The sequence below is a fragment of the Acipenser ruthenus genome, chromosome 15, assembly GCF_902713425.1.
Source record: "Acipenser ruthenus chromosome 15, fAciRut3.2 maternal haplotype, whole genome shotgun sequence".
NCBI classification, from domain to species: Eukaryota; Metazoa; Chordata; class Actinopteri; order Acipenseriformes; family Acipenseridae; genus Acipenser; species Acipenser ruthenus.
Window position 1 is genome coordinate 4,567,603 of NC_081203.1, and position 27,216 is coordinate 4,594,818.

The window sequence follows — 27,216 nt, forward strand, 5'->3', positions numbered from 1 at the left end:
TTCTAAAAGAACTTATCTTTTTAAATGAGGTTGGAGACAATGCAACATGGTGTTGGACTAGCCTACTTCAGGGTGATGAAGGGGGATGCTACTGGATAAATGCACCAGCATGATCACAGACATCTTGGAGCAACCAGTCTTGAATGCCTTAATTGGGTTAAATGAAAATATAAAGAGAGACTGAGATTTGCTTTTTATTTGTTTTGCTGGCATGGAAGATTTACAGAACACAAGATCCCTTTTATCACAGAGCAGCTAGAATTTTTTTGTGTGTGGAGTGCTTTCTTCAAGCTGTGAAGAAAAAAAAAAACTGCAACATTGTGATATTATTGCACAGTTTTGTTGCAGAGAATAAACAGCCTGAAGATTCAATGGGGTTTTCTTGGGCACTCCCCCCCCCCCCCCCCCCTTTGGTTTGTAAATGCCCATCAGCCTTCAATGCCCTGTGGTGGTGTACAATACAATAGGACCTTTTTTCCTAGATTGTGAGTAGATTTTTTTTTATGTTCTGTCCACTGAATAGATTTCATCCATTTATAAGGAATTCTGACCTTTTTCAATTTTTTTCCCCTCGTTTTTTATTTTTTAAAAGGTATTTTCAGTGACTAGTCGCAAAAACAGTTAATAAAAAAAAATACATTTGTTTGTATCCGTAGATCCTAAATTGTATGCCTATAATACATATTGTTGTTTTTTTTTATATTTAGGTCATTTATTTAAGGATTCCACATACAGAAATACCTGGAGCTAGTAAGAGTACAGTGGAGGCAGAACAGACCACATTGAAACACAGCATCACATTGAAACAGCATCACACAGGGAGAGACAGAACAAAGAGTAGCAAGGAGACATCACCAGACAACAGAGCAGAGGAGAGCAGAGCAGCCCATGGAAATGCAGTGCAGAGAGACCAGCCTGGAAACAACAAGCAGTACAGAGCACAACTATGAGTGATAGCAGGCTTTTAAAAAGCTGGCATTTTCGAAGAATGTCAGACAGTAAATCTAGAGTTATGGAGCAGTGTAAAAGTTACAAAACTGTGTTATTATTATTATTTATTTCTTAGCTGACACCCTTATCCAGGGTTATTTACAATTGTTACAAGATGTCACATTATTTTTACATACAATTACCCATTTATACAGTTGGGTTTTTACTGGAGCAATGTAGGTAAAGTACTTTGCTCAAGGGTACAGCAGCAGTGTCCCCACCGGGGATTGAACCCACGACCCTCCGGTCAAGAGTCCAGAGCCCTAACCACTACTCCACACTGCTGCCCTAACCACTACTCCGCACTGAACACACTGCTGTGTTCTGTTCTCATGAACTGTCAGAATGTGCCGAGCTGTATTTCATTAAGGCAACCTTCAGCCTTTCTACTGCACACACACAATAAAATGTTGCAGAATGACATTTTGTTCATTCACTTGAAAGGGCTCATTTGGTCTTTTTTATCTGTTTCTGTGGTGTGTTAATATCTACTGTGGAATAGATTGGGTTATGTGAAAAGTGTGCTGTCAGGGTTACTGTAGGTTGCACAGAGAGTGATATGACCCTTCTAAGTCAATACCCTGCTTATTAAGCCTTTTTGCTTCCCAGTTGAATACAGTACTACTTGTTTAAGCAGAACATGCCTATACTAAAAGATTGCAAATGAATCCGTCCTTTCCTGGTAAGCTACAGACAGAGTAATGCAGTACTTTCTTTACAGAGTTAATGCCATAGGTTGTGCTGCACATTTTAAACCATCATAAGGAAAAACAAATCCTCATAGGCTTCCTTTTTGGCAGTGTGCCTCTGTGCTGAGTTAGCATTACAGTATCTCCAGAATACCAGCAACAGCAGCTCCCTTTGGGGATGTCTGCGTACGGAAATGGGCCTTCATGGGAAATTGAACTTCAGTGTAAAGGAGCCTTATCTGTAAAATTAGGGGGGGGGGGCTCGGCACAGAGCATATGCTGTCACGGAGCAGATGGAGAGAGGAGGGATTTAAGAAATTGGGTAAATTCACAACTGCTTTCATGCCTGGAGGACTGGGAAACAGAATTGTATTATTACCTGATTTAGAGTAAAACAGAATGTGGAAATGGTCATTTGGGATGGGGGCTTTTGCACTCTACAGTGATGAAGATGCACTTGGGTGCTTGGGCAGGGTACCCTTTTATCTGTACACTGTAACTGTTCAATAATATCAAGAAAATATCTTCATTTGACTTCCTTACTGTGAGTAACCCACATTCCCTTCAACCTCCACCACAGAGAGACTACTCCCCGAGGCAGCGTTTGAATGTTTTACGGAAAACTGCTGTTGATTCTTAAATGCCCCGAAGCCCTTGCTAGAAGAATATCTTGCAGATTGTCCCTGGTGTCTTAACTCTCTTTTCAGAGCCCCGTTGCCTTTTAGGAGCTTTCTGTTTTTTGTACATCGCAGCCCTGTTCATATTTGAAAGCAGCTGGATAGCAATTAGAGGATTGCACAGTTGAGAGGAACTTGTACTGTATTCGGGGTTTAATTTTGGAAAAAGTCTAATATTTTCCTGGAAATAGCCATTTATAGTCATCATGCCAAGTAAGGTATCAGACGCTAACTGCAGTCTCCTGCTTTGTGTTGTAGTTTACTGCCAAGACACAGTAGCTGGAGAGGTAGTTGCTGTAAGGATGGGATATTGATAGTCACATATAGAGGGTTTGATATACTGTAGTACTTCACTTGATTAATCACGCTTAAGTCTTCAAAAAACATTCCAGGGTGTTTAGTAATGCAGTATTTAAAACTGTGACATTCTGGTTTAAAACCAGACAGCCAGCCTATTGTCTAGAAGTGTGATCCAGTAGCAATAAAAATATTAGCTCTATTTCATAGACATACAGTACAGTACTGTACTTTGGTTGGATATTCCTCTGTGTGAAGTTTTTTCAAATGTATTCATTCTGAAAATGTTACAATAAATTTACTAAGCATGATGTCATTTAATTTCAGTTCAATGAACTGATTCGTTAAGTAGGGAAGAGATACTATACTTATGAATGGGTTGCAAAAAAAGGAAGTTTAATTAATTTTTTTTTTTTTTAATTCCAAGAATCTTGAGTTGACATCACTGGGTTTAAAACACTATTGTGAGTCTCTCTTTGTACAGGATTGATTAAGCAATGTAATGCTTAATCAGTCCCATACAGTCTTTGTGGTTATAGACATCTAGATTTACCATTTCATGACCCTGCTCAGCTCAGAGACTCAGAACTGTGAGTATTCCTATACTCTGTTACTTGTTACAAGGACAGTAGTCGACAGGAGCTGTTATGAGGAGTTTGACTATTTTGTTCACAAAGTGACATCAACCTTGTTCTAATGATCCCATCTCCATCTCCTCTTGCTCTGCAATTTGGAATGGCTAATGAAGAGTTATTAATGGAGATTGATCCTGCACACTAAGAGGATCAGTTTCTGTGTTATCTCTGTCTATCAAAAATCTCTCAATGTTTTTTCCAAACACATTGAGTGGTTATCAAGCTGACGTTCAATGGAAAGAAACCTTCTCTTGGGTTACAGTGGCTATTCTTTATTTGCTTTTTGAGTCATCCATGGGGTGCACTGTGTCTCACATTAGGGTTTCTTTTTCAAAGCATGGAACTTCAGACAGCGCAGTGCCATTCTTCATCAGGCTGGGGTGTTCGCAGATGGATTAATGCCCAGAGGAGTGTTGTTTCCTTACAGTACCTGTGCCTTAAGGTGGATCTACACTGGAAGCGAGCAAATAATTTAAAAATGACTGGAATGTATGGGTGCGTCTACACTGACTGTGAGCAGCCAGTCTGGGTGAAGAGAGCGACTCCACAAGAATAGAAATATGTTCTGTTTTTCCTGCCAGTGGTGAGTGACTAGAGTGAAACAGACCAATCAGAAGCAAAGTCAGTTCCCAGCACACACACAAAACCACATCCAGGATCAGCTATTTCCAGACACAGCCCCAACCCTAGTTCCAGGATAAGCCCCACCTGCAACAGCTTTAATGCAGTATGGACTTTTGGGGCTGTTGGAGAGTGTGGACGAGAAGGGGAAATTATGTAAATAGTTGTTTGTGTACTGTTTTGTGGGCGCCGGGGGTGTATTGTGTTGTATTACTGCGAGCGTGACTGTGTGTTTTACCTCTTCCCTCTGTTAGCGGGTCCTCTCTTTCGCACTCTCTTTGGTGTTTGTTGGCTTTGCTTGCTTGCTCTGTAGTCTATGTGCTGCGTGAGTGGTGTTGTGAATGGGTCGCCTCTGTCTTATGTGGGAGAACTGCTAAAATATTTGCTTTTTGATGTAGATACAAAATTCACTTGTATCACATGTGTCGCTCACTTTCAGTCTAGCTCCACATTCACACAGCCAGGATTGTTAATAAAGGAAGTACCCACTCGGTACCTGCTGTTCTCCACCATTATTGGAATTCTACTGATTCTTTGTAATTGGTGATATGGAAACATTCTCAGGGCTTCTATGTCTGCTTGTAAGTTGTGTCTGTGGGATTTCTGTAGAGGGAACAATTGTGTCTATGATCCTATATCTGCATTGTAATCTTTCAAGCATGCACCTTCACTGCCTCTTTTTATACCTGTGCCACTTGATGCCCATGCCAGATATTATATCTTTGCAGTCATCTCACACAGTATCTGATGATTTGGAATTTCCCAGTTATGCTATTCAGTTCAGGATTGTTGTGGTTTTGAAAAGAGACATTGTGAGCTGCCAGGATCAATGAGTAGGTTTAAAAAACGGAAACTGGATCAGGCTGTGTCTGGTGACTGGCACAGTTAACGTCCAAAGATGGGGCACTAGAGAAGTCGGGTAAATAGTAAAATAAGGCTGCCTTTTTGAATAAGCTTTTAGTTTCCAAAGAAGCCCTGTTTTCCATTCTGGAATTGTGGTTTGCTACAGGGCACTGCCAACTACATGAGGAGGCTGTAATACAAAAGAGACAGAGTGTGTGTGTAGAAGGAGGGTTGTAAATGCCTTGAAGTAATGTGGCCACAGAACGGGGTTGATAGCGTGGAAATCCAATATAATGTGTGCTTTATGGCTAGAAGGACAGAGGTTCAGCCGTCGACTTGCAATTGGTTCCACCTTGGGTAAAACAGATCCCCTTTGTCTTTTAATGAATGTGTGAAATGCCCCCCTGCAGTGCATTGAACTGACAAGCCATTGTATTCATCGGATTCTGATTTTTGCCTGTACAGGTCTCAAACGTTTCACCACATGACGGCAAGCCAGGGTTCTACTGACCTTCCTGGGAGTCTTTAACCCAACAGGCTTCAATGGGTTGCTGCAAGACCTAACCAACTCTATAGTGCATTATCATCATGATCTCTGGGACACAGTTATAGGGGTGTAAAGATAAACTAATCTTACTGGATTGTTGTATAAGTCATTCCTTTCTGGGCAATAGTGTGTCAGGTATAATATGGGCCTATTATACTTAAATATCCATAGGGAATAGGTGGGGTTATGCAGAGACTCCAACACTCATTACCCATGCTTCCTGTTAACCATGACAATCTCATTTAAAAGCTCGACTTATTGTAAGAGACAGCAGCAACAGTCAGCGAAACAGACACAAACCAGAACCATGAATTGGAAGTGACATAACTGATAGAAAACGCAATCATCATCAATAGAGTGTAAACCACTCCTTGAACGTGCTCCAGCAAGGGATTGGTGGGATTCCCATACAAGACCATGCTGGCAGAATAGAAAAAACTAAAAGCATGAAAGGCTAGTTTTATTATACATTTCATAAGGGGTGTGATACCTTGAGATTTAGAGGAGCCAGCAGGTTTGAAATGTAGGCCCATATCCTGTTTCCAGGTTGTACAATCAGACCTGCTTTGATGACAGGTCAAGTGGACCAATTAAAAGTGGCCCAAGGATCCAAAATTAGATGTGAAGTTTAATGAACTGCTCACAGTAAAGTTGACCTGACTCGTGCCTTCGTCATTCTGACCACCCTGCTTCTAGCAAGTGCCTCAGGCTAAATTTATTGTAAAGGATGGAGCATTATGAAATAACAACCCAATAAAGGCCAAAGCAAAAACCGAATCTATTTATCTTGTAATCTTGACCTTTTAAATGTCCCCCAAGACAATCAAAAAGGGCTGGGATATGGAGCTTCCAGGGACAGGGTCATGCTTCCTGCTATAGTGCTGAAGGAGGACAGCCCTGTCCTCTGTAGTGTCAGAGGCCCCGAGCGGTGGGGGTCCCTGGTACAGTCATGAAGAAATGCTGAAAAAGGGTGGAGTTCCCCTGGGGTGTTACTAACGCAGTAACGCTTCCCCTATGTCCTTGTCGCTCTATGAATTCTATTGTTTAACTGCATTACAACTGGAAAGGGAGGCCACGTGTTCTCCGTTTTTTAAATACATTCTGGGCTGTCCTTGCAAAGTTTACTCTGCTGCAAGAGAAACAGCTGGTATTCCTCCACATTTTGGTTATTTATTTTGAGGTAGAACTGGTCTTTTTGTTTCTGTAATGTAACGAACCCCCGACCTGAATTAGCTGGGTGTTTTGTTGCTGGTGTGGGTTGCTTTGAATCTTATTTGAAAGCTGTCTTGTGATTTCCCTCACATGCAGTTGGCAGGAAATGTGTAAGCTTTATCAAGCGCCAGTATAGATTTCTTTTTGTTGCATTTTTATTTTTTTTAATCAGTTTCTTTTTCTGAAACTCAGCTTTATGTCTTCCCAGTCATCTCCAAAAGATTAAAATGAAAAGTAAGAGAAAGTTTGAAGTTCTAAAGCCAAAAAGCTGGCAAAAGGAACAACAAGCTTATTTGCCCAATTATCTAAACAAGCAAAGCACACTGATATTGCATGTTAATTTGAATTTTGAAAACGTTTGTCTCTCAGTACTCCCTGAGGGAATTGTGTGGGAGGGGGAGATGTTTGTGATCTTATGTCTCTGGGGAAGTTTTCTTGTAAAGAGCACAGCGTTGGTGGCATACTGTACTGTAAAAGGGTACTTTAGAATAAAAGGTTACATTTAACAATCGGTGAATCCTACAAAGGACTGAACTTTTAAGCATGTTTGGTAGATGTTTTTGATATGCTGGATTGGATCACTTGATAGTTTGGGAATAAATACTGCGTTTGTATATACCTCATGTTTACCTTGCTGTTTCTCTATACTGAGAATAAAATTAGTTTACCAGGGAAAAAAGTGCAGTATAAATAGCACAAAAAAAAAAGAAGATGGTATCACAATCTTTTAATGCGTTTTGGTGGATTGGGTTTATTTGGCTTCAATTAATAAACATTTATAGAGACATTTACATCATTTTTAAGGAGAAAAACAAAGATACTGAGCATTACAAATGAGCTTGTTGGCATGACATCCAATCGTCACGCTGGCTACTCCCAAGTGCACGGGAAACCACCCCACACCGGCTGCAGTTTTCTGAGGAACAGGGGTGACATCATCTGGTATCCATGGCAGCAGGTAAACAACCTACCCAGCTGGGAGCCTGAAACATCAGGTTCTATTTAAGAGGGGAAACAGCAGATTGATGGCCTCGATTCAATGAAATGGAGTAATTGCGGGCTGGGAAATGAGAACCAGAAAGTATATGCGGGTTCAAATCATGAGTAAAATGATTGATACCAAGCAAATAAAAAAGGTTTGCAGGAATCTTGTTTCATACACTTTGATCATCATTTGTTTTGTACCTTGAGGCCTGTCTAAGGGTGTGTTCAGTCTCTCTTGGCTTCACTTTTCTTAACCAGACAGACTAACGCTCCCAAATGAATTTCTGTAGTAGTAGCGAAACAATACGTTTTTGAACACTAGACACTGTGAAAAATCTTATGTTTTGATTTAACATGGTTAGGGTTAAAATAAATAAATAAATATAGTATCCTTCCTGGTATTTTACTTATTTAAAAAAATCCACTCATGCTTTGTATGTTAAACTTCCATAGCATTGGTGTCCAGAAAGTCTTGTTTTAATCATCAGTGGTGGCGTTCAGGGTTAGAGTAGTGGTACAGTCAATTATGGGGAGCTCATACTGAAACCAGCTCCAGTCCTGTCAGGATCTGTGGACAGCAGTGTATTATTAGTAACATCAAACCATAGAAAGGCAGCAATCATGACTCGCAGTGCAGCTTCCTTGGAAGAGAACGCTATTAATTTGATTCTCAGCAAAAACAATACGAGTTTTAGATTTTACTGTAAATGCAGTGTGTTATGACTCGCGTGAAAGCCGTAAGCGTTGTGGTTTATTAACACCTCGTATGCTGCACAGAATTAAACGCAGAAATGTAATCAGATTCTGCAGCTCTCATTTCTGGGTTAATGTTTGTTTGCAGTCCTTTTCGGAGTCTCGTTTTGGAACCTGCTTGCTTTCAGTGTCAAGCCCTGCTGATATAAAGTTTGTACGGTTGCCAGTACAAGAAATTGTGATGGCTAGATCATCTATCTGATCTATGTATCATGTATTATTAATAGAATATAATAATGTTAACTCAGCAGTATGTGATTACTAATTGCTTGTTCAGCATTAAATAAAGGAGGAGCATTGTGTTTTCTGTTGTTGAGGACTCTGTTGTTTAACTCCACTGTTATGCTAATTCCAGTTTGTGAACTTGCAGTGTGCATGCACTGTGATTTTGCTATGGCTTTAAGCTGCTGGGGCACAGACTTGCTCACACTTTGTCAGCCGACGCTACTTTAAGCTCATCAATGGCAGCTATATGTTTTGCACTTGCGTAGCAGCATTGTCACGTGGAATAAAGCAACAGTGTTTCCTACAGTGTCTGTGTAAATATTCATTATGGAACACCTGCCTTCCACTGCTGCCATCCTGCCTCACTGACACGGTATCTGAGTCAGACTGCGCTGCTGCAGCTGAGCGTGGACCAGTTTCCTCACCCCGGCATCCTCAAGCAGTTTCTCATCCTTGACCGAGCAGCTGCAACTTGTCCCTCATCCTTTAGGAAAAGTTGCCAGTTTCAGCATTTAGCAGGTGTAGCGTCCAGCAGACTTGGGTTCAGTTACAATTACAGCACAATTGTTTGCTGAAGTTTCAATTACGATGCTATTTTAAGTTTACAATTGGTTTACAATTATTCTTCAGTAATTATAATGACAATTACAGTAAAAAGATACATAAATGACTACGCACATTAACATGCTCACTGTCCTGTATTCTGAATAACCAAGCAATACTGGCAGGTACAAATACAGAAACGTATTATAGAACTTTTTCTTTTCTTTTTTTTCAAACAAATGGTGTCCCAAGAAGTGGTTGAAAATACAAGAATAATGATCGAATGACAAATAAATGCATTTATGAACTGTAATGGATCAATTATATGGTAGAATTAACATTATTGCAATTACGCAGGTGTGCCAAGGCTCAACTACAATAACATTGTTATTGTACTTACGAATTGCGCAATTACATTTATAATTGACCCCAGGTGTGGCGTACAGTATCCAGTCTACTACACTGGAGTTCAATGCTTTATCCCATTGAGGATTGAAATCCATTGAAAGAAGATTCTGCTAACTCACTGCCAGTGCTGGGACGAATAATCAAATACTACGTTACTCTGTTTAAATATGAACAAAAATGAAAATCTCCTATTCATCCCAACACTTAAGTATTTGTGAACCCACGTAACAGCCAGGATAATTAACCACCTGTACCAGCTAGACCCTTTTAGTTCATGTTTAATTAGCTTTCGTTTATAAATGTTGCCCTGAATCTGTGAAAAGCATGCCACAACAGCCCCTCCCCTATTAAAACACTGCAATAAAAAAGCACTTCATTTAATTAGACCTTACTGAATCCTCTAACTAGCTCTATAACCATGCAAGTCACACTGACATTGAGATTGAGATTGAGATGGACACTCCCATTTCAGAGGCCATAATGGACTGTATCTGGCACTGTAGCCCCTCCCCGGTGCTGTGCGGTACTGTGCGGTGCGGTTTGCACTTGGCTGTGTGCCTCCTGACAGAAACGTGCTCCCCTGATTTGAACCCCCCTCGGTCTGCCTGCAGGCTCCAGCACGTCCAGTCTGTCAGCAGTGCTGAGATCATCGCCTCCCTTTGTGAGTGGAATTAACAGCCCCGCAGCTGCAGAGCTGCTGGCTGTGTCTGTGCAGAGAGGAGTGCATCAGCCTGTAGAATGAACTCATTTCGCTTCATAAAGTCGAATGAAATCTGCTGAATAGTGTGACGTTAACATATTGAATTACATACCGCTGCATAGTTTTCCATATACTTAACTGACAAAAATTGAAAAATGTATTCACTTTGCTGTATTGTTCAGCAGAATTTGAAATTTAAATAAATGTAGTCCAAACAAAGAGCCTCAGAGATTTTAGTGTTTTTTTGTTTTTTTTTTTAATCAAAAAAAGTGTCTACCTTACTACCTGAGCACTGTCTTTATGTTATAGAACTATCTATTAAATCCCAGTTACCCTGTGGTGTTTAAACTGGCACAAGCAAGGTATTACCAGGTAAAGTTATTTGTTGGAAATGACTGTGTATGTATCTATAGCAGTATAAGCCTTCATAGAGTGCTTGTAAACTTGAATTATAAAATTGTTAAGGGTGTTAATCTTGACTTGCTTTGTAAACTTCAGCCTTTGGGATATGGCAGTGATTTGCAGATTCGCGTAATTGACTATGGACTACAAATGAACGGCCAAGCTTGATCATTATGAGTCAGTTGAGAATGCAGAGGTATTCTGGACACAGGAGATGTCAGTACAGTAAATGTGGGCATGAGTTGGAAATCTTAGCAAATTAGCAACGCGTGGTGTGTCAGCAGGAGGTTCAAGTGCTGTAGCAACAAAAAGAATGGTCACTATCTGTGTTTTAATGAAAGTGCAACAAAACATGCATTCTTTTAAACTGTGTGTTGCTTTATATTGTTTAGCTACTTATTGTTGTGGGTAGGGTGCATTCCAATGCATAGTTTGGTATCTTAGGTTCTATTTACTAAGATTAGTATATTTAGCAGCGTGCTGATGTAAATACTGAGCAGAGGGGTTTGGAAAACTACAAACGAACGTCTTCACAGTTTAGCTCTACGCAGCAGGCAATATATTTCAAAAGGAACCGACTTCGTTAGACGTCTTTCCTCAATATTGACAGAGGAAGTATGCTGTGTAGTATACTGAAAACCCATCAAAACCCCAGATGTTCACTCAGTCAATGGATGGGCAGTTTGAAAAGCCACTGCAGCCGTGTGGAATGTTCACAACAAATCCACCATATCGTCACACCTGTGCTAATTTCACTGTCCTCCCAAACATAAGTGCTGTGCATGCAGGGAATCTGGCACACAGTGGTGAGGATTGCATGCCATGGTCGTGCTAAACCTTCATTGAGACACAGTAGACGCTTTGCTAATCTGTCTCGATGGAAGGCTGTCAATCTGTAGACTAGAAAGTCACGTTGGGTCTGAATAGCAAAGGTAGAGCGAGTGTCCTACCACTGTATGCCATAGGGGGCGCTGGTTTCAGTCATCGAAAGGTGCCAACCAAAACATCCTCTTCCCGTTGGTATGCTGTTGCTACAGTGTCTGGCAAGTTTCACTTGGCTTTTAGCTTACCTCTCTGTGTTTTTCAAATTACATCTTTAAACCGTTACGTGATGCTGTAAAAGGCCCATACCAAGCACTGCCGTATGGTTTGTGGAGTCACCTAGGATAAAGAAGCAGGCATATTGTGTTTTCTGATACTGATTTGTGGTGTTCCTCTGTGTTCTGTTGGTTAATTGGTTCTGGCAATAAAAGGATATGTTTGTAACAAATATCTGTGCACCACTAATCTAGGCCATCCTAGCATCTTTGCTAACACATTCTCTGCATGCTGGGCATTTTGCATGTTCACAGCACCTACCCCTTTTCTCCATCTCATGTGATTTATGAATCATCAACCACAAGATCTAATGCCTAGAAATATGATCCACTGGAACGGGAATGACCATATATAAAGATTTGTGAAGGGGGCTGACTTTTTTTTCTCTTGTGTCTCCTCAGAAGTGATCTCGTTTTGATAGGCCCTTGTTACAGAATACAGCAACACAATGGGTCCTTTTGCTTTGTACAGTAACGACACAAATAAAAACATTGTAACGGTACAAAACCAGCAAGACGCTCTCTAAATTCTAAAATAACCCCCTTTTTTATTCTAATTATACGTTGATGATGTCACTTTGCCATGGGAACACACTGGCATCTTGAACTGTTCTAGTACGGTAGGCCAGGGTAAATATTTCAACAAGTCACGGTACACAGACATCAGCCAAAGTGTGATGCTACAGAAAATCTTTACAGATTATTACAAATCCGAGATATTTCTTAGAAGTACACTGGAAAGCGTCACAAGTGCGCACATACGCCTCGCTGTTTAACCTTTATTGACAGATCCTGTGGTTTTTTAAGGGGTTTTCTGTGTTAAGAGCAAAAAAGCCACCCTCAGTTGCCACAGCACTGAACAACTGTGAGAAAAAACCTACATACCTGTTCAATGGATTTAGTCATAGGTGAATTATGAATATGACCCATCGTTTTTTTTTTTACTGCTGTGCAACACAGGCTTTTAAATGTTGAAAATCAATTAAATGTACAAATAAAATGTTATCGAACGTAATCTGTAATCTGTGCCTGCAGTGTCTTTTCTGTGCTCCTACTGCAGGAGGGTTATTGATACTAGAGTGTGACACAGGAATGAAACTTGAGTTCCGGCCCATCAAAAATGTTCCTGTCCAATCCCATCCCGTGAAAAAAATTCAGTTTAATTTTTGTTCCCATCCTGTCCCACCAGAATTTCTCCCATCCTGTACTGTTCCGTCCCATCCTGTCATGTCAAAAAATGTCCTGTCCCATCTCGTCCCGTGATATTTAAGAAATGACATACCTTTCAGGCAGGGTATTTTTCGGGTTACTGGTTTTTGTCTTGTGTTTTTCATTCTCATCCTGTACCCAGTTGAATTTTTAAAATGTCATTCACTACTGCCCTATTACCTATTACAAGAATAACAAGAACCAGACAAACCTACTTCAAGTGTTTTATTATGCATAACATGCTGATTACAGGAAAAAAATATATATATATTTTGAGTTTCACTCCAACTTGAACGCTCAATAAGTTTATTTAATCCAATTATTTGCTGAGGTTGACATAATTATTATTATTTTTTTTTTAATGGTCTTGAAGCAATGGTCTTGATTGGTTCAATTTTATAACATCTCATATTGATTGGTTTAATATTTAACATCTAAAGTTGAACAGAAATGTGTTCACAGTACTACATCAAGCTTAAAAGTACAGTACAAAAGTCAAAACTGTACTAAAAGTAAAATAGAAATCCTAAACAGTTTAGTATAGTACAACAGAAATACATTTGAGAAGAGTTTTAATGTTAGTGGATATTGGGTGATACATTTCTTTTAAGATCATTTTAAACAGGGAACAGTCCGTCCTGTTTGCGGTTTCACTTCTACTTCTCAAGAATCTTACTGCTAGCAGGATCCAAACCACAGTTCTAGCAGTTATACACTGTTCTAGTTTCACTGCTTCTGAGTGCTTGAGAACGGGGCTGTTCTTTGTTTGCAGGGACTTCGCTGCGGTCGCTATCTGCAGTGTTTGTACTCAGATCCGAAGTGTCGTGGCCTGTCTCCGATTACTGTGAAGGCTGAGTCGCAGCAGGGCCGCTGGTGCACTTTGGATGCCTTGAATACACAGTGGCCTGCACACACACACGCACACATACTCTCTCGCCTGCACACACACACGCACACATACTCTCTCGCAGTAGTGGAATCTAAATTGGATCTTCAGGTTAGGGGGACACTTCTCGTAATTGATGGTCAGCCTTGTCGCTTATTGATTTAGTGACAATTAATCAGAGACGTTCTGGTAACAGCGTGAAAAGAAGCTAGTGCCAGTGTAAGCATATACTGTAGTACCGGGCCTGTGACTAATACAGAAACTTAGAAACCTTAACTCTTTCTGTATTGTTTTTATAGTCTATATCTACCCATACAGAGAGACTTCGCAGTCCTCCGTTGAATGCAAAAAATAAATATTGAAGACTAATTGAGAGAGATTTTATTGTATTGTATGTCTTACAGAGATTACCTTGGAGGCTGTTGAACCTTCTATTCAGTGTAATGCTTGTACGCAGTGGATTGTCCATTTTATCCTTAATTGCGCAGCGTTGGTGACAACGTGATGACAGGCCTCTTAATGGTTCTTAATGTTTTAATAGGATTGAACCTTAGATTGCATTGGAAACACAGAACCCTTCTCCCCACTTTCAAGCACTTTGAGGGAAACGACTTTCTGAGTTTGTGATGATTTTGCCAAACATCTGACATGATAGCTACTGAAAGCTTTTCATATAAGCATCAATAGCTGTTAGTGTGCCGTAGCCGAGTCTGCTATCCTCAGCAGTTTTTTAATGAAGAGAGAGAGGAGTCGAGACAAATGGCTTTAGGAAAGAAAAAAAAAGCGTGTGTTGGATTTCTGGGATCTGGAGGGAATACAAATCCGAAGCAGTGCTTCTCTTGAGGACTACACACTTGTTCTGGTTCTCTGTTTAAATAAGCATATGACACCAGCACTGAAAATAAATTTAAAAAAAAAAAAGAGGTCTACCACTGTGGTTTCAGGTGTTGCGTTTGAAGACGCCAGCTTGGGAGATTCTTTCTTTCCTCATGTTTGGTTGTCCTTTTGTTTCCACAGATTCCCAGCGCTCCCACCTCACCTCGTTCACCATGAAGCTGATGGACAAGTTTCACTCTCCCAAAATCAAACGGACGCCATCGAAAAAGGGGAAGCAGCAGCAGCCGGAACCGACGGTGAAAGCAGCTGAGAAACCTGTGAACAAGGTCTGTGACGAAGGGAGAGTTCATTACCAACTTACCTTGTAGTAACGTCCTCCTGTGTATTATAACTAGAACCGCCACGGTTATACTCCTACCTAAATCCGCCGCCAGCAGTCATTATGACGGTTACATTTTAAACAACATCAATATTAAAATAAAAGGCAAACTATCAGATACAACTCAAAAGTTTTATTCAAGCACATCATATCTAACATCTGCACAACTGAAACACTGTATTTAAATGAACAATTAAACATAAAAGGGTTTCTTTTCTAACTTGCCACATATAAAGCACGGCTTCAAAAAATGAAGAGCTGTAAAAACGAAAGTAACATGTTTTCTAGTGCGTGTGTGTCACTCGGTGCAGCACAGAATCCAGGTTGAGCTGCTGCAGCCTGCTGCTTTGCAGTTTTCTGATTGAAATGTTTCTGCCGAAGCGCTGTGGCTAGCTTCAAGATGAAATCTTTCCTACTGATACTTTCCCTGGTGCATTCCTTGTGTAAAACAAAAGAATTGATGGCTGCCAGGTCCAGCAGAGATAACAACAGGCTTGTATATAAAAATAAAATAGAATACTGCAGGTTATATTCAGAATAAAAGCATGTATTGTAAAAGGCAGTCAAAATGACAGCTCTGGCTGTTCTAGGTAGAGGGGATTATACTTTTTTTATTTTTGCGATCCTGCCTTTCAAACACCATCAGGGTATTTAATACATGTTTTTAGGAAAAGTCAAGAACGGACAACCGCGTATCTTTCACACACGCAGAGTAATTTAAATTTTAAAAGTGAAAACCGTCAAAATGATTGACGTGGTGGTTCTAGTGTTAAGGAAAAAGGAAATAGCCAGTATCTTGTGTATTTCAGCCATCACATTTAATTTAGAAGCACAAAATGAATTCTATTAAGTAGGGTGTACGGACACTCATTGCCTTTAATCGGCAGGTATTAAATACATCCTTTCATTTATGTGTTGATTTCAAAACAAGAAAATCTGTCCTTACCTCCCCTTTAGTTACAGCCTCAGTACAGCAGTAAAAATGTCAGCGCACCAGATGAGAGGAACATTCGTTTCCAATCCGCTTTTAAAACACTCAATGCGGAAGTTAATTGCCATTGATTGGTACTCAATTGTAAAGGTGATGGAAGGACAGTGTTCCTTATTTTCAAATTGACACATTAATGAATGGATTTATTTAATACCTGCCGATCAGAGGCACCTCTGGGCTCTCTCTTTACTTCTAAAACTCTCCTCTGTTTCAGAATGTGAGTCGCTTGGAGGAGCATGAGAAGGAGGTGGTGAGCGCCCTGCGGTATTTCAAGACCATCGTGGACAAGATGGTGGCTGACAAGAGGGTTCTGGAGATGCTGCCAGGCTCCGCCAGCAAAGTGCTGGAAGCCATTCTTCCACTGGTTCAGGTGGAGCCGCGCATCCAGCAGAGGTGAGTCGAAACTGGGGAGTCCAAGCTAGACATGATCACAAGGCTCAATGGGGCTCTCCAGGGACAATAGTGACACCGCGTTGTAAAATGTTATTATACAAGACTGTTACATGTGTAGACTGTTTTAAACCCATGTGTTAGAATCACACTTTTTATGCTCTGAGAAATTAGAGCCACCGATTTTACAGGTAAAAAGGAGTCAATAAAACGTCCATTAGTTTATGTAATTGTGTCATCAAAACCTACTGGCAAGAACAAGATGCTTTGATGATTGATTAAACTTCTGTGTATCAGGAGCAACACAAACAAATATCTTAATTGACTTATCAAAGTAACAAACCTACCATTTCCATAGACTGGCCCTCTGGCTGAACCAGCACCCAGAATTTACTACAAGAGGCATTAAAGTCAACTATGCATGTTTACGAATTATAAATCCTCTTTAGTAAGACAGTTGCTACTATAACAAAACCACATTGATTGGAATGTTTTGAATAGAGTGTTTTGATTGGCTCGGAGGGACTTCAATAAAACGTGTAACATGTGCGCTGGAGCGAAGTGAAGCACAGTAAACGAATCAAGGTGCTGGTGTGGAATGTATGGGTATGGGATAAGCATTCTGTTCAATTAGTCAGAGGTCCTTCACAGAAACCCTTGCTGGTAACCACCTGTGAATAAGTGGAGCATGTGCTCCCCAGATCCTCTCAAATGGCGTGTGGAAAACATCATCCACTCCAGCAGTAAACACAGCATGAACTATTAAAGCCAGTGACCCAAGCAGAGCACATTTCTTCAAAATTACGAAAGCACTGTCAGACCATATTTATAAACTATTAGCAGCTGTACACTCCTTCCTTCTTTCTTTTTTGTTTCTGCCATTTTATCTGGTATTTTCTTTGCCAGTTTGGCTAAAGTTCAGAATTTTGTAACTGCTGTTTTTATTAATACCAGACTGCTGTATTGGCCAGCAGGCACACTCCACTTCTTCGTGTGGTCTTATGACTGCTTGGTATTTGCCTGCTACCTAGAAATTAGAAATAACATTTATATTTGCATAGACAGTTATTTCTGTAGGTGGGAGCACCATGTCATTCTATGAACCTCAAATGCATTATTTGAATGTGGTAAATGGCGTTTTGAATGCATTTGTTTAAAGTCTAATTGCCACAATATCTGTCTACTTGGGTCTCTCTTTGTCTTAGTGCATTATTATTATTATTATTATTATTATTATTATTATTATTATTATTATTATTATTATTTATTTCTTAGCAGATATCCTTATCCAGGGCGACTTACAATTCTTACAAGGTATCACATTATACATTATACGGATATCACATTATTTTTTACATACAATTACCCATTTATACAGTTTGGTTTTTACTGGAGCAATCTAGGTAAAGTACCTTGCTCAAGGGTACAGCAGCAGTGTCCCCCACCTGGGATTGAGCCCACGACCCTCCGGTCAAGAGTCCAGAGCCCTAACCACTACTCCACACTCTCTGACTGTTTGTCACACATTTCCACCCATTTCTGCGTGTCTCAACATCTTGGTTTTTACACTGTGGGTAAGATCATTCTGCTGAATGATTTTAATGAAATAATAATTAAATAATTGCATAAGTCCTATCTGTTGTGCATTTCCAGTCCCCATATAGGTCTTACATGTGCAGTTTTGAAATACACAATGCACATATTGAAATGTAACTGTGCTGGCCCTGTGGGCACAAAGTGAATAAACTAAAAACTAAACTGCTATCATAAACATTCCTCAGTGCAGTAACAGGAGATCCATGAACTGTATATTTTGCATTGCAATCGTTGAATCGTCATAGGATTTGGCAGTCTGCATCGAACCTTGGGACCACAGTCATTTTGAAGATATGCTGGCGTGTGGATAAGGGGGAATGCTGCAGGTTCAGACAGGGAAATGCTTTATTTTCATCCCTGCAGGCACAGTGTCATACAACACTCACACATTCAGTGCTGATGCTTTCTTGTGCCCTATCGATGGGGGCTGTGTGTGTATGAATTGTGTTGGTGGTTAGAGCATTGTGTGGGATCTCATGTCATCCTCTTTTAAAGTGTTAGTGTTTATTTATATCCCTCAAGAGGTTCCTTTTTAATTACAGTAAAGCCTGGCTTCTAAGGCTAGTCCAAGGGAGCAACAAAACATGGCCTGAATAGGGGGTGGCTGGGAATGCCTTCATATTTAAAGGGGCTTTGCATTGCTGTCAATAGCAGGAAACTGGGACTGTGGGGGGGTGGGGGGGGGGGAAGTGAATTGGTCTTACTAAGGGGGCCTTAGCAAGCTATAGAGTTCTCAAAGGATTTTTCTGACACAGTACTAATTAAGAAGTGGTACATTTATTGTTAAATTGAGCAAGTTAAAGAAAGTATTTGATTTTATTGAGAGGTTTAATTACAGCGTATTCGCCTGTTTTATTTAGCTTCTATACATTCCTATTTATGTATTAATTTTTATGTATGTATTTTTAATGTGGTGTTTTGGTTGTATTATTATTATTATTATTATTATTATTATTATTATTATTATTATTATTATTTTTTTAATTTATTTAAGCAGGGTGACTGGCGGGAGAGCTGAACATATAAAACCCTTCAGGCAAGACTATCTTTTTTATAAAAACAGCAGGGGGAGTGGGGGAGCATGGTAAATCAGAGTTGAATGCATGGAAATTTCCCCTTTGGCTTTGGAACAGGCATGCAATTGTTAGGTTCAAGCTGAGAGTTCACTACACATGTTTTCCCACAGTGGAGACCGGGAGGGCTTCACTTTATGTTTCTACAGTGCAAACCCAGCTTGCTGAGATGGAACCTGGGTTCTAATCTGGCCTGTGCCTCTCTCCTCAGCTCTGCGGTCTCATCGTGTCACAATCGGGTCTACCAGAGCCTGGCCAATCTGATTCGCTGGTCTGATCAGGTGATGCTGGAGGGCGTGAACCTAGATGACAAGGAAACGGTAACCGTTACCGTGGTGATAAAGGCAGTGCTGGATGGAGTGAAGGTGGGTTCAGGAAGGGGTCCTCTCCAGAAATGGTGCCTTTCACAGGTTTTACAGATGAAAATAAAATTTGAAATACATTGGAATCCTATTGGCTGAATAGTGTTTATTCACCTTAAATGTGTATTCACCTAATAGTTATTTTTAATTATTTTTCCCATAAATGTTCCATCCTGTTAATAAAAAACATACATTTAAGTGAATAACAACAGGATAGTGTTAAGAATATGGAAAGATTTCCTATATTGAAAAATTTATCTCAGCTGGTTAACATTTATATTGCCAGTGCTGTACTGTACTGTTGTGCTTGAGAACTAAAAATAAGGCTTCCTTCTGGTTTTTGACATCTTTAGACATTGTCCCTCTGCTTCAGGAAGAGAAAGGGGTAAACCTGTTGGTTTCCTTGCAAACTGCTAGCTTTGAGACCGCTAGTAATGGGTATTTCCTTGTGTGCATTGGGGAGGTATTCGCTGGCGTCAAGGAAGCTCACGCTGTTTGTGTCTTTGCTGCAGGAGCTTGTGAAACTGACGATCGAGAAACAGGAGCACCCGTCCCCAGCGTCCCCAGTCAAACAGATTTCACCAGCCTGCAAATCTGAGATGTGAGTGGGCAGTACAGTAACTTGAGAACGGGGCTTGGGAGCCAGTTACAAGGCCTGAGATACACTGCAGCAGTGTAGAGCATACACAGGCTTGTGAAAAAAATATATACGTATTTTTGTATTTCATAACTGGTAACCAGTCTATACAATGGGAGAGACCCACTGAAACTGGTCTATAGTTACATTCATTGTGTCGTTTTCAGTATGGTAACTGTTCACAAATACACTGAAAAAAGCAGAGTAATGTATTCATGAGGCTCCATATAGGGCCCCAGGAGGATTTATCAATCAGTGTTTAAATGAAATTTGCAGAAGCCATAGAAATCGGTAATCAAGTAATGGATGCATTGGTGCATCTCTTATTAGTTGGTCTAATTCTATAATTTTGTAAAATATTTATAAATTACACTTGGTGTTGTTGGCTGTTAATTTCAGGATGTCCCTATACATGAAAAAAAGAAAGCCTAACTCAATCTTAATGTTTTCAAATATCGCAGCACTACAGAGCTTCCTTTGACGGAGAGAGAAAAGGAGATTCTGCACAAAACCACGCCCATGACGCGGTCACTGGAGATCCTGCCGGACGCCGCTGAGGAGGACGTGGCTCCACCCAAACCGCCCCTGCCCGGGATTAAAGTCAACGAGCACAGGTCAGTGGGGCTGCGCAAATGATCGGATTATCAGATTCGGGTCATTCTAGCTTGAGTGGAGCCACATTCTGGGGCAGTTTTACTCCATTTGTGGTTTGTGTAAATTTTGCCAGCAAAGGAAGTGGCGGATGACCTTTTAAAAATAAAGCAATCCAAGCATGTTTCAAGTAAAAAAATAAAAGGGTCAAGTGATCGCCGCTGGTCCTCTTGAGCGGATTTATAGTTCTATGAGTGATTTGATTTATTTCAACTGATGATTTATTACTAGCAGCTTGGTAAATAAGTTAGAATTGGGATATAATATCTGAATTTGTTTTACTACTTATACTGTGATCAGTGATGATCATGATCAATCTTCAGCTATTTATCTCTAACCAAAAATATCTTCATATCTGAGAAATATGCTATAAACTTGCAGGAAGGAAGAGGCTAATTACTAAGCAATGCGCTGTGCTATAAATAATAGATGCATTTCAAATGAAGCGCTGGCTTAAAGGCAGAGCGGTTGAGAGTGTCTAGCTTCCTCTTGATATTGTCGGTCGCAGCTTTAATGTGCATGCTGAGGATGTGTAGGGCTCGATCACAGAAAGTGATGTGTGGTCTGGTCAAAGACTGACTTGTTGACATGTAAAAATCAGTACAGGTAGCTAAAGGTCTTTTTTTTTTTATACAGTTATTCACGTGATGTATACTTTTTTATTTTATCATATTTCGTTAAAGCTATATTAACTGTCTCCTTGAAAAGAAGAACATTGAGTGAGAGAGAAAGAATGTTAGGAGTTAATAAAAAATAGTTAATAAAAAATATAGTGAGAGTCAATGAGAAGTCCCCACAGATATAGGAATACAAACGTGTGTCTGTGCAATGTGCAGTGCCTCCCCCACTGTCTTCAATTTGCAGCCTCCTTATTTTCATGAAAACATGTTGTTGTTGTTGATGCAAAGTGAAGAATGTGTAGCTGCAGCAGTTGATAGTGATGGAATTCAGCTAACCACAGTACATTCCTGGTGTGTTGCCACAACTTTGTGTATGGGAACCCTGGATATAATATAATGAAGATCCTTTCAGAACATCTCAGTCTTGTTTTTTTTTTTTTTTTTTTTACAACCATTAACTTTTCAGCTTAAAGTATGTAATCCGCATCGTTAAGCATTTGGGAATGTTATACAGTTGGAATAAGCATTAGCATAGCTTCTGCAAATGAAGTTTAAACTGTGGAAGAAAAGGGGGCTTTTGGAGCCTACAGACCACCCACAGTAAATGTATAACCCCACAAAATGTTTAAAACATCTTCTAAAAGATTTTTATTCACAGCAGTTTTTTATTTTACCCTCCCTCCCCCCCCCAGCCCTCCAGCTTTGCCGCCCAAAAAGAGACAGTCAGCCCCCTCACCTACTCGTGTAGCTGTCGTTGCACCTATGAGTAGGACAACCAGTGGCTCCAGTTTACCCATTGGCATCAGCAAACAGGTAAGTCAGATTTTGTCATCTTTTGTAGTTCTTCATATTAAACTCACTGGGGTTTTAAATGTGCGACCTATGCAGAAGCATGTAAGAAATAAGCTAAAAGTAAGTTAACAATTCTTTGGATTCAAAAAGCATTCAATCAGGATTGCTTTCAGCTTTGGATTCAAACTGGATGTCCAGAGGATTCTTTTTGCAATGCAAGGGAAGTGAAAAGCTTGCATGAGCGTAAATGTTTATCATACAAAACTTAGTATGTTATATTCAAAGCGTAATACAATAAATTTCCATTTAACGCAATGAATTTAAAAATGAAGGAACTTTCAACTGACTATTGGGTAGTGTGGGATACGTATATCCTTTTAATGTGATCAAAACGGATCTACTTTTGAAATAGTAAAAATAATATGGTTTCCATGCTTTCTTTATTGATTGAGTGTAATTGTGTGTGGGTACTGCTGTCTTCCCGGCCCCCTTTTATAACAGATTGAAAGGGTTCTCCTCCGGGTTGAGTATGAAAGTGTATTCCTTGTTGTTTCAGGAGTATGACCTGGACTGTCTCCAGCGACGGCTCTCTAGTGGCAGTCGCTCTTACGGAGGCGAGTCTCCGCGCCTCTCCCCCTGCAACAGCATCGGGAAGCTGAGCAAGTCTGACGAGCAGCTCTCCTCCCTGCAACACGACAGCGGGCAGTGCTCCCGCAACACCAGCTGTGAGACGCTTGGTAAGAACAGCTACACGAATCAAGCGAACGCCATGAGGGCACAACTTAATGTTGCTTAGCAACGCCATTCAAGTAATTCAGTTTGATAACTTCAACCAAAATAACTACGCTGCTTTAGAAAAAAAAGTCTAAAACTTTCTCGATGTCCCTAAAATGTTAGTGTAAAAGACTATGCCTACTGTATTATGATTAAACACCATTAAAGATCTTTGTGCTTGTTCAAAGTTTTGCATCACCCTATAGAATGAACTAATTTTGCTTCATAAAGTTGAATTAAACCTGCTGAATAATGTTAATTAACATATTGATCATTCATACCTCTTTGTATTTTTTCCACATAACAAAAAACTGACAAAAATTGAAAAATGTGACATTTCGAAATCTAACATGATGTACAGTACTACAATTATGGCTTCCGGTAGACTTTTACGCTATCATTTTGTACTTTCTTTGATTACATGATGTTAAATAAAATATCTTAAATTATGTTTATATAGTTTTTTTTTTTTTAATTATGTATCAGTCCTAAAATTCTAGGTGATGCAAAACTTTTATCCATAGCTGTATCTACTGTAACAGTAGCTGCAGTGTCATGCATACTTTTGCTGTACTCTTTGTGGTTAAAAACTCCTTGTCTAACCCTGTCTAGCAGCTAAATCCCCCTCTCTGACTCATGATGGTATCTGATTGTTTGATGTCACTGCTGCCAAGCTATAACTTTACAAACCGGTGAGCCGGATGTGTCTGGTTTCTGAAGTACAGTACAGTGCACAGAATGTCCAATAGTTATCTCATTGTAATATAAAACTAAGCATGATTGTGGGACACTGTAGCTTTAAAAGGCTGCAGACAGACCAGATACTGAAATCTAACCTTTAATAAAGCAACCAAAAAGCACAGCGCTTACAGTATATAGAGAAAGGGGCTTTTTATGCCAGAACTGCAATTTCATTCAAGGCTCAGACACCATTCAGGAAACCAGAAAGACAGAATACATCAAGCATTACTTTAATAACAAATAACTACCGGGGACGGGGTCTGTAAATGGTGTAGCTGTAATGTAAACATTATGTATACCCGTAACCTATCATTTAGGTCTTTAATGCGTTCCTTTCTTTTACTGCTAAATATTTTTTCAGGCTATTAAGTTACAGCGAAAAAACTGTGCCCGACCAATTTTGTGTTGGGATATTTGAAGGTGATCTCATTTATAAGCGTAGCCCCAAAAAAAAAAAAAAAAAAAAGGGCAATTTAAAAAGCATGCAGTGGCCAGCAAAGTCGAGCAGTCTTGCAAACATCAAGTTTCAACAGAAATATTTTGTCGGGGGGATACACGGCTCTGTAAACCAGAATATTGTGGGGCTACTCTTGTTTATGCAGGGGTGTGATCAATTCCTGTTTTTAAATTCTAATTCCTTTTTTAAAATCAATTTCCAATTCCTTTTTAATCAAGTTGTGTGAATGAATCTATTAAAGGTTTCCATTTTTTTAAAAATATAATTTCACTTCCCCTACCTCTTGTTAAAGGTGTTCCTATAGTTTAACATTGTCATAAAATACTTCAGCTTTTTTTTTTTTTAAATAAGATTTTATTGATGATGGGAATTTCCAGCGTTTTAAAATGAATGGTTTCGCCACCATACTGTTGCTGTGAATAGTAATGAGGTGCTGGTTTGAAAATGGAGTCTCAGTGCCTTACCATTGTCCTAAATTGATAGAAAATGAGTGCTGTGCACTTTTTCCTAACCGTGTGAATTTCATGGATTTCTCTTTATCAGAAGACCTCTGCTCCAGAGATTTTGCACTCTGTGTTGTTGACCGGGCTGCTTGAGTGATATCTACTTTCGGTGTTTTCCGAGAATCACTTATTATTCTGATGGAATCTTGTAAAGATGTTTTTAGTGCAACCAAATGGTTGCTTTCCAGATCGAGCATAATTCACCTTTTGAAAGAGGAGTATAGGAAAGCTGATCAGGGGGAGCGGAAGAGAGATCACTTTACAGCCACCCTATAGACTGAACAGTGCAGATTTGGTAGGAAACCCATGAAAATCAAATGTCTAGTGGAGCAAGGTACTGTACTCCTAATAATAATTATTTGTTGTTCCCTTGCAGATAATACTGAAAACTATGACCCGGATTACGATTTCCTGCATCAGGACCTCTCGAACGCTGACCAGGTGCCCCACACGGTCCCCAGCGGAGTGCTGAGCCCCCTGCCTGAGTCTCACAGCGAGTCCCCATCCCACTTCCCAGGGCAGCCCTTCAGAATCGCCTCCCCGCAGCCCCTGGAGTACTGCCGCTCCCTGGGATCGGGGGCTTCACCGCAGCCAACCACTGTCGAGATCCCCCCAGCCCTGCCCCAGAAGAAACGGCGCAGCGCAGCCTCCTTGCAGTCCGAGGGCTTGGGTTCGAGGGTCTCCTACGAGCGCCACCCCTCGCAGTACGACAACATCTCCGAGGACGACCTGCCAGTGCCCCCCTTCCCTGTTTTTGCAGCCGTCTCTCCGCTCCCCCAGGGCATTGCCACCATCTTCTCTGCTGACTTCAACACCACAGTGACAGATGACATTCCCGAGAGCCCCCCTCCCCTTCCAGAGAAGAAGAGCAAGCACAGTAAGTGTGAACTGAGACTGGGCTTTTCATCACTTTGAGTCAATGTGTTCTCCAGTATTAAAAGTGATTTACTCATTTTACAGTTCAGGTTAAGATCAGTGGTTGCAAGAGCCCAGCTGTCTTCTAAAGCCAGCAGATTCAGTCATAAGTTTAAACCTTGTAGAGGAGATGGCTTTCTCTATCTGCGACATGTTTTACCTGTATTGTATCCGATACAAATCATAGATACATTTCATGAAACGTTCCAAGGTGGGCATTGTGATAAGGCTATGAAAAGGAGAGTAGGAGATGCACATCAAACACATTATGACTTGAATGGTGGGTTGTTTATTTTGCTAGTTAATATAGAAATATGCTACTAAAGAGTAATGTGAAAGCCAAGCACCATGGCAAGTTGTCTCGTAGCCTTGCCTTTTCATGGTGTTTCTTTTTAATTCCCCATGTGTGGTTACAGTGTTATTCTGATACCTCCTCTGGGCATATTCAGTGACAAAGCCTACAGATCTAGTTGCATGAAAGGACATTTGGATAATTCATTAGAAGGAGCGCCATTGACTGAATCTTGAAGTCTGTAACCAGACCACTCATAAGAATGGCTTTAGATCCAGATTCAGGAACACTGATGAAACATTTGTCCGCTTGATCATGTAGGAATGCTAACTTTTGGTGGGCCAATTGTACCGTTAGGCATTTCCTTAAGAGTATGACCTATAAGGTAAACTGGAAAACATCTCCCTGAGAGAGGGAGAGAAGGCCCATACCAGCTTCTTGTATAATCTACTGTACATGTATGCAGAGCTAGCCAGGAGTCAGTAGTTATAACCTCCCATCCTGAAAGGGGCCTGTAAGTGCTGGCCACTCTGCCATTGAGCAGCTATCTGTAAATAAATCCCCTGGATTTACTCCAGATCCGGAGCTGTTTATTAACTCTAACTTTGGGGGCGGAGGCCGATCACAGAGGGAAATGGTAATATCTGTGGAATGAGGTCATGCAGAAGAATGCCTTTGTTAGTGAAATGGGAAATCTCTTTGTGAGGCTCCCCCAGCAATGCAGGAAATCAGCCCTAGAGCATGCAGGGTAGCTTTAAGGGGCTGATGTCATTTCCTGTTGGCTTATTGAGTTTCTGATGTATGAGAAAAGCTGTGATACGGGAGAGAGATGAGACAATGCAGGGAAGGGCAGTTGGGAGGACCGCAACACTAAAGAGGAAGAATGCTCATGGTGGTTTTTATATGGAATTAGCTTGTTTGTTGCTATTGAAAAGAAATTGGCCTGGAGAAGAGGAATTGTTGCAGTGTGACTGTACAAAGCAAATCATATTTTTGTATAGAGTGTCTCTTTTTGCAAAGTATTTAATAGGCACAAGCATACATGCACACATATAGTATGTACACCCACATAGTCCTTATAAATGCATGTAGGAGTTTGTGTTTCATATGGTACAGACACATAGGTTAGTAAGAGACAAAAGTACGATATAGCTGTTCAGTTTCTGATACCGTTTGAAAGAAATAGGTTGAATAAAAAGAAAAATCTGCTTCCTTGCCACCAAGAGGGTACGATAAAGTACTGCCGTGAAAGGAAAGCACCAGTGAGCCAGTGTTGCAAGTTGCAGTCTTTTTTTTCCTTCATTCCGAGATATTGTGAAATATTGGGTATAGCTTCCAGTTGCCCTGTTACCAAGGTATAGAAGTATCCTCCACCATTCTTCAAGATATCTTTACGCGCACTATATATATATATATATATATATATATATATATATATATATATATATATATATATATATATATATATATATATATATAAATAAAAAA

The 27,216-nt window shown here is 40.2% G+C and overlaps 1 protein-coding gene across 17 annotated transcripts in view; it reads left to right on the top strand.

Annotated features, from left to right (window-relative positions):
* The window catches only part of rapgef1b (Rap guanine nucleotide exchange factor (GEF) 1b), a 70,918-nt gene that overhangs the window by 16,152 nt on the left and 27,550 nt on the right, over positions 1-27,216 (top strand). For 11 of the 17 annotated variants that reach the window (XM_058986944.1, XM_058986942.1, XM_058986947.1 and 8 more), the window contains exons 2-10: positions 14,736-14,881; positions 16,140-16,318; positions 18,906-18,947; positions 19,196-19,349; positions 19,859-19,947; positions 20,445-20,597; positions 21,947-22,067; positions 22,603-22,783; positions 24,898-25,398. In XM_058986944.1, the coding sequence (XP_058842927.1) occupies positions 14,736-14,881; positions 16,140-16,318; positions 18,906-18,947; positions 19,196-19,349; positions 19,859-19,947; positions 20,445-20,597; positions 21,947-22,067; positions 22,603-22,783; positions 24,898-25,398 (1,566 nt within the window). The remainder of the gene's footprint in view (positions 1-14,735; positions 14,882-16,139; positions 16,319-18,905; positions 18,948-19,195; positions 19,350-19,858; positions 19,948-20,444; positions 20,598-21,946; positions 22,068-22,602; positions 22,784-24,897; positions 25,399-27,216) is intronic. The other 6 variants (XM_058986946.1, XM_058986951.1, XM_058986952.1 and 3 more) reach the window with 2 other exon arrangements.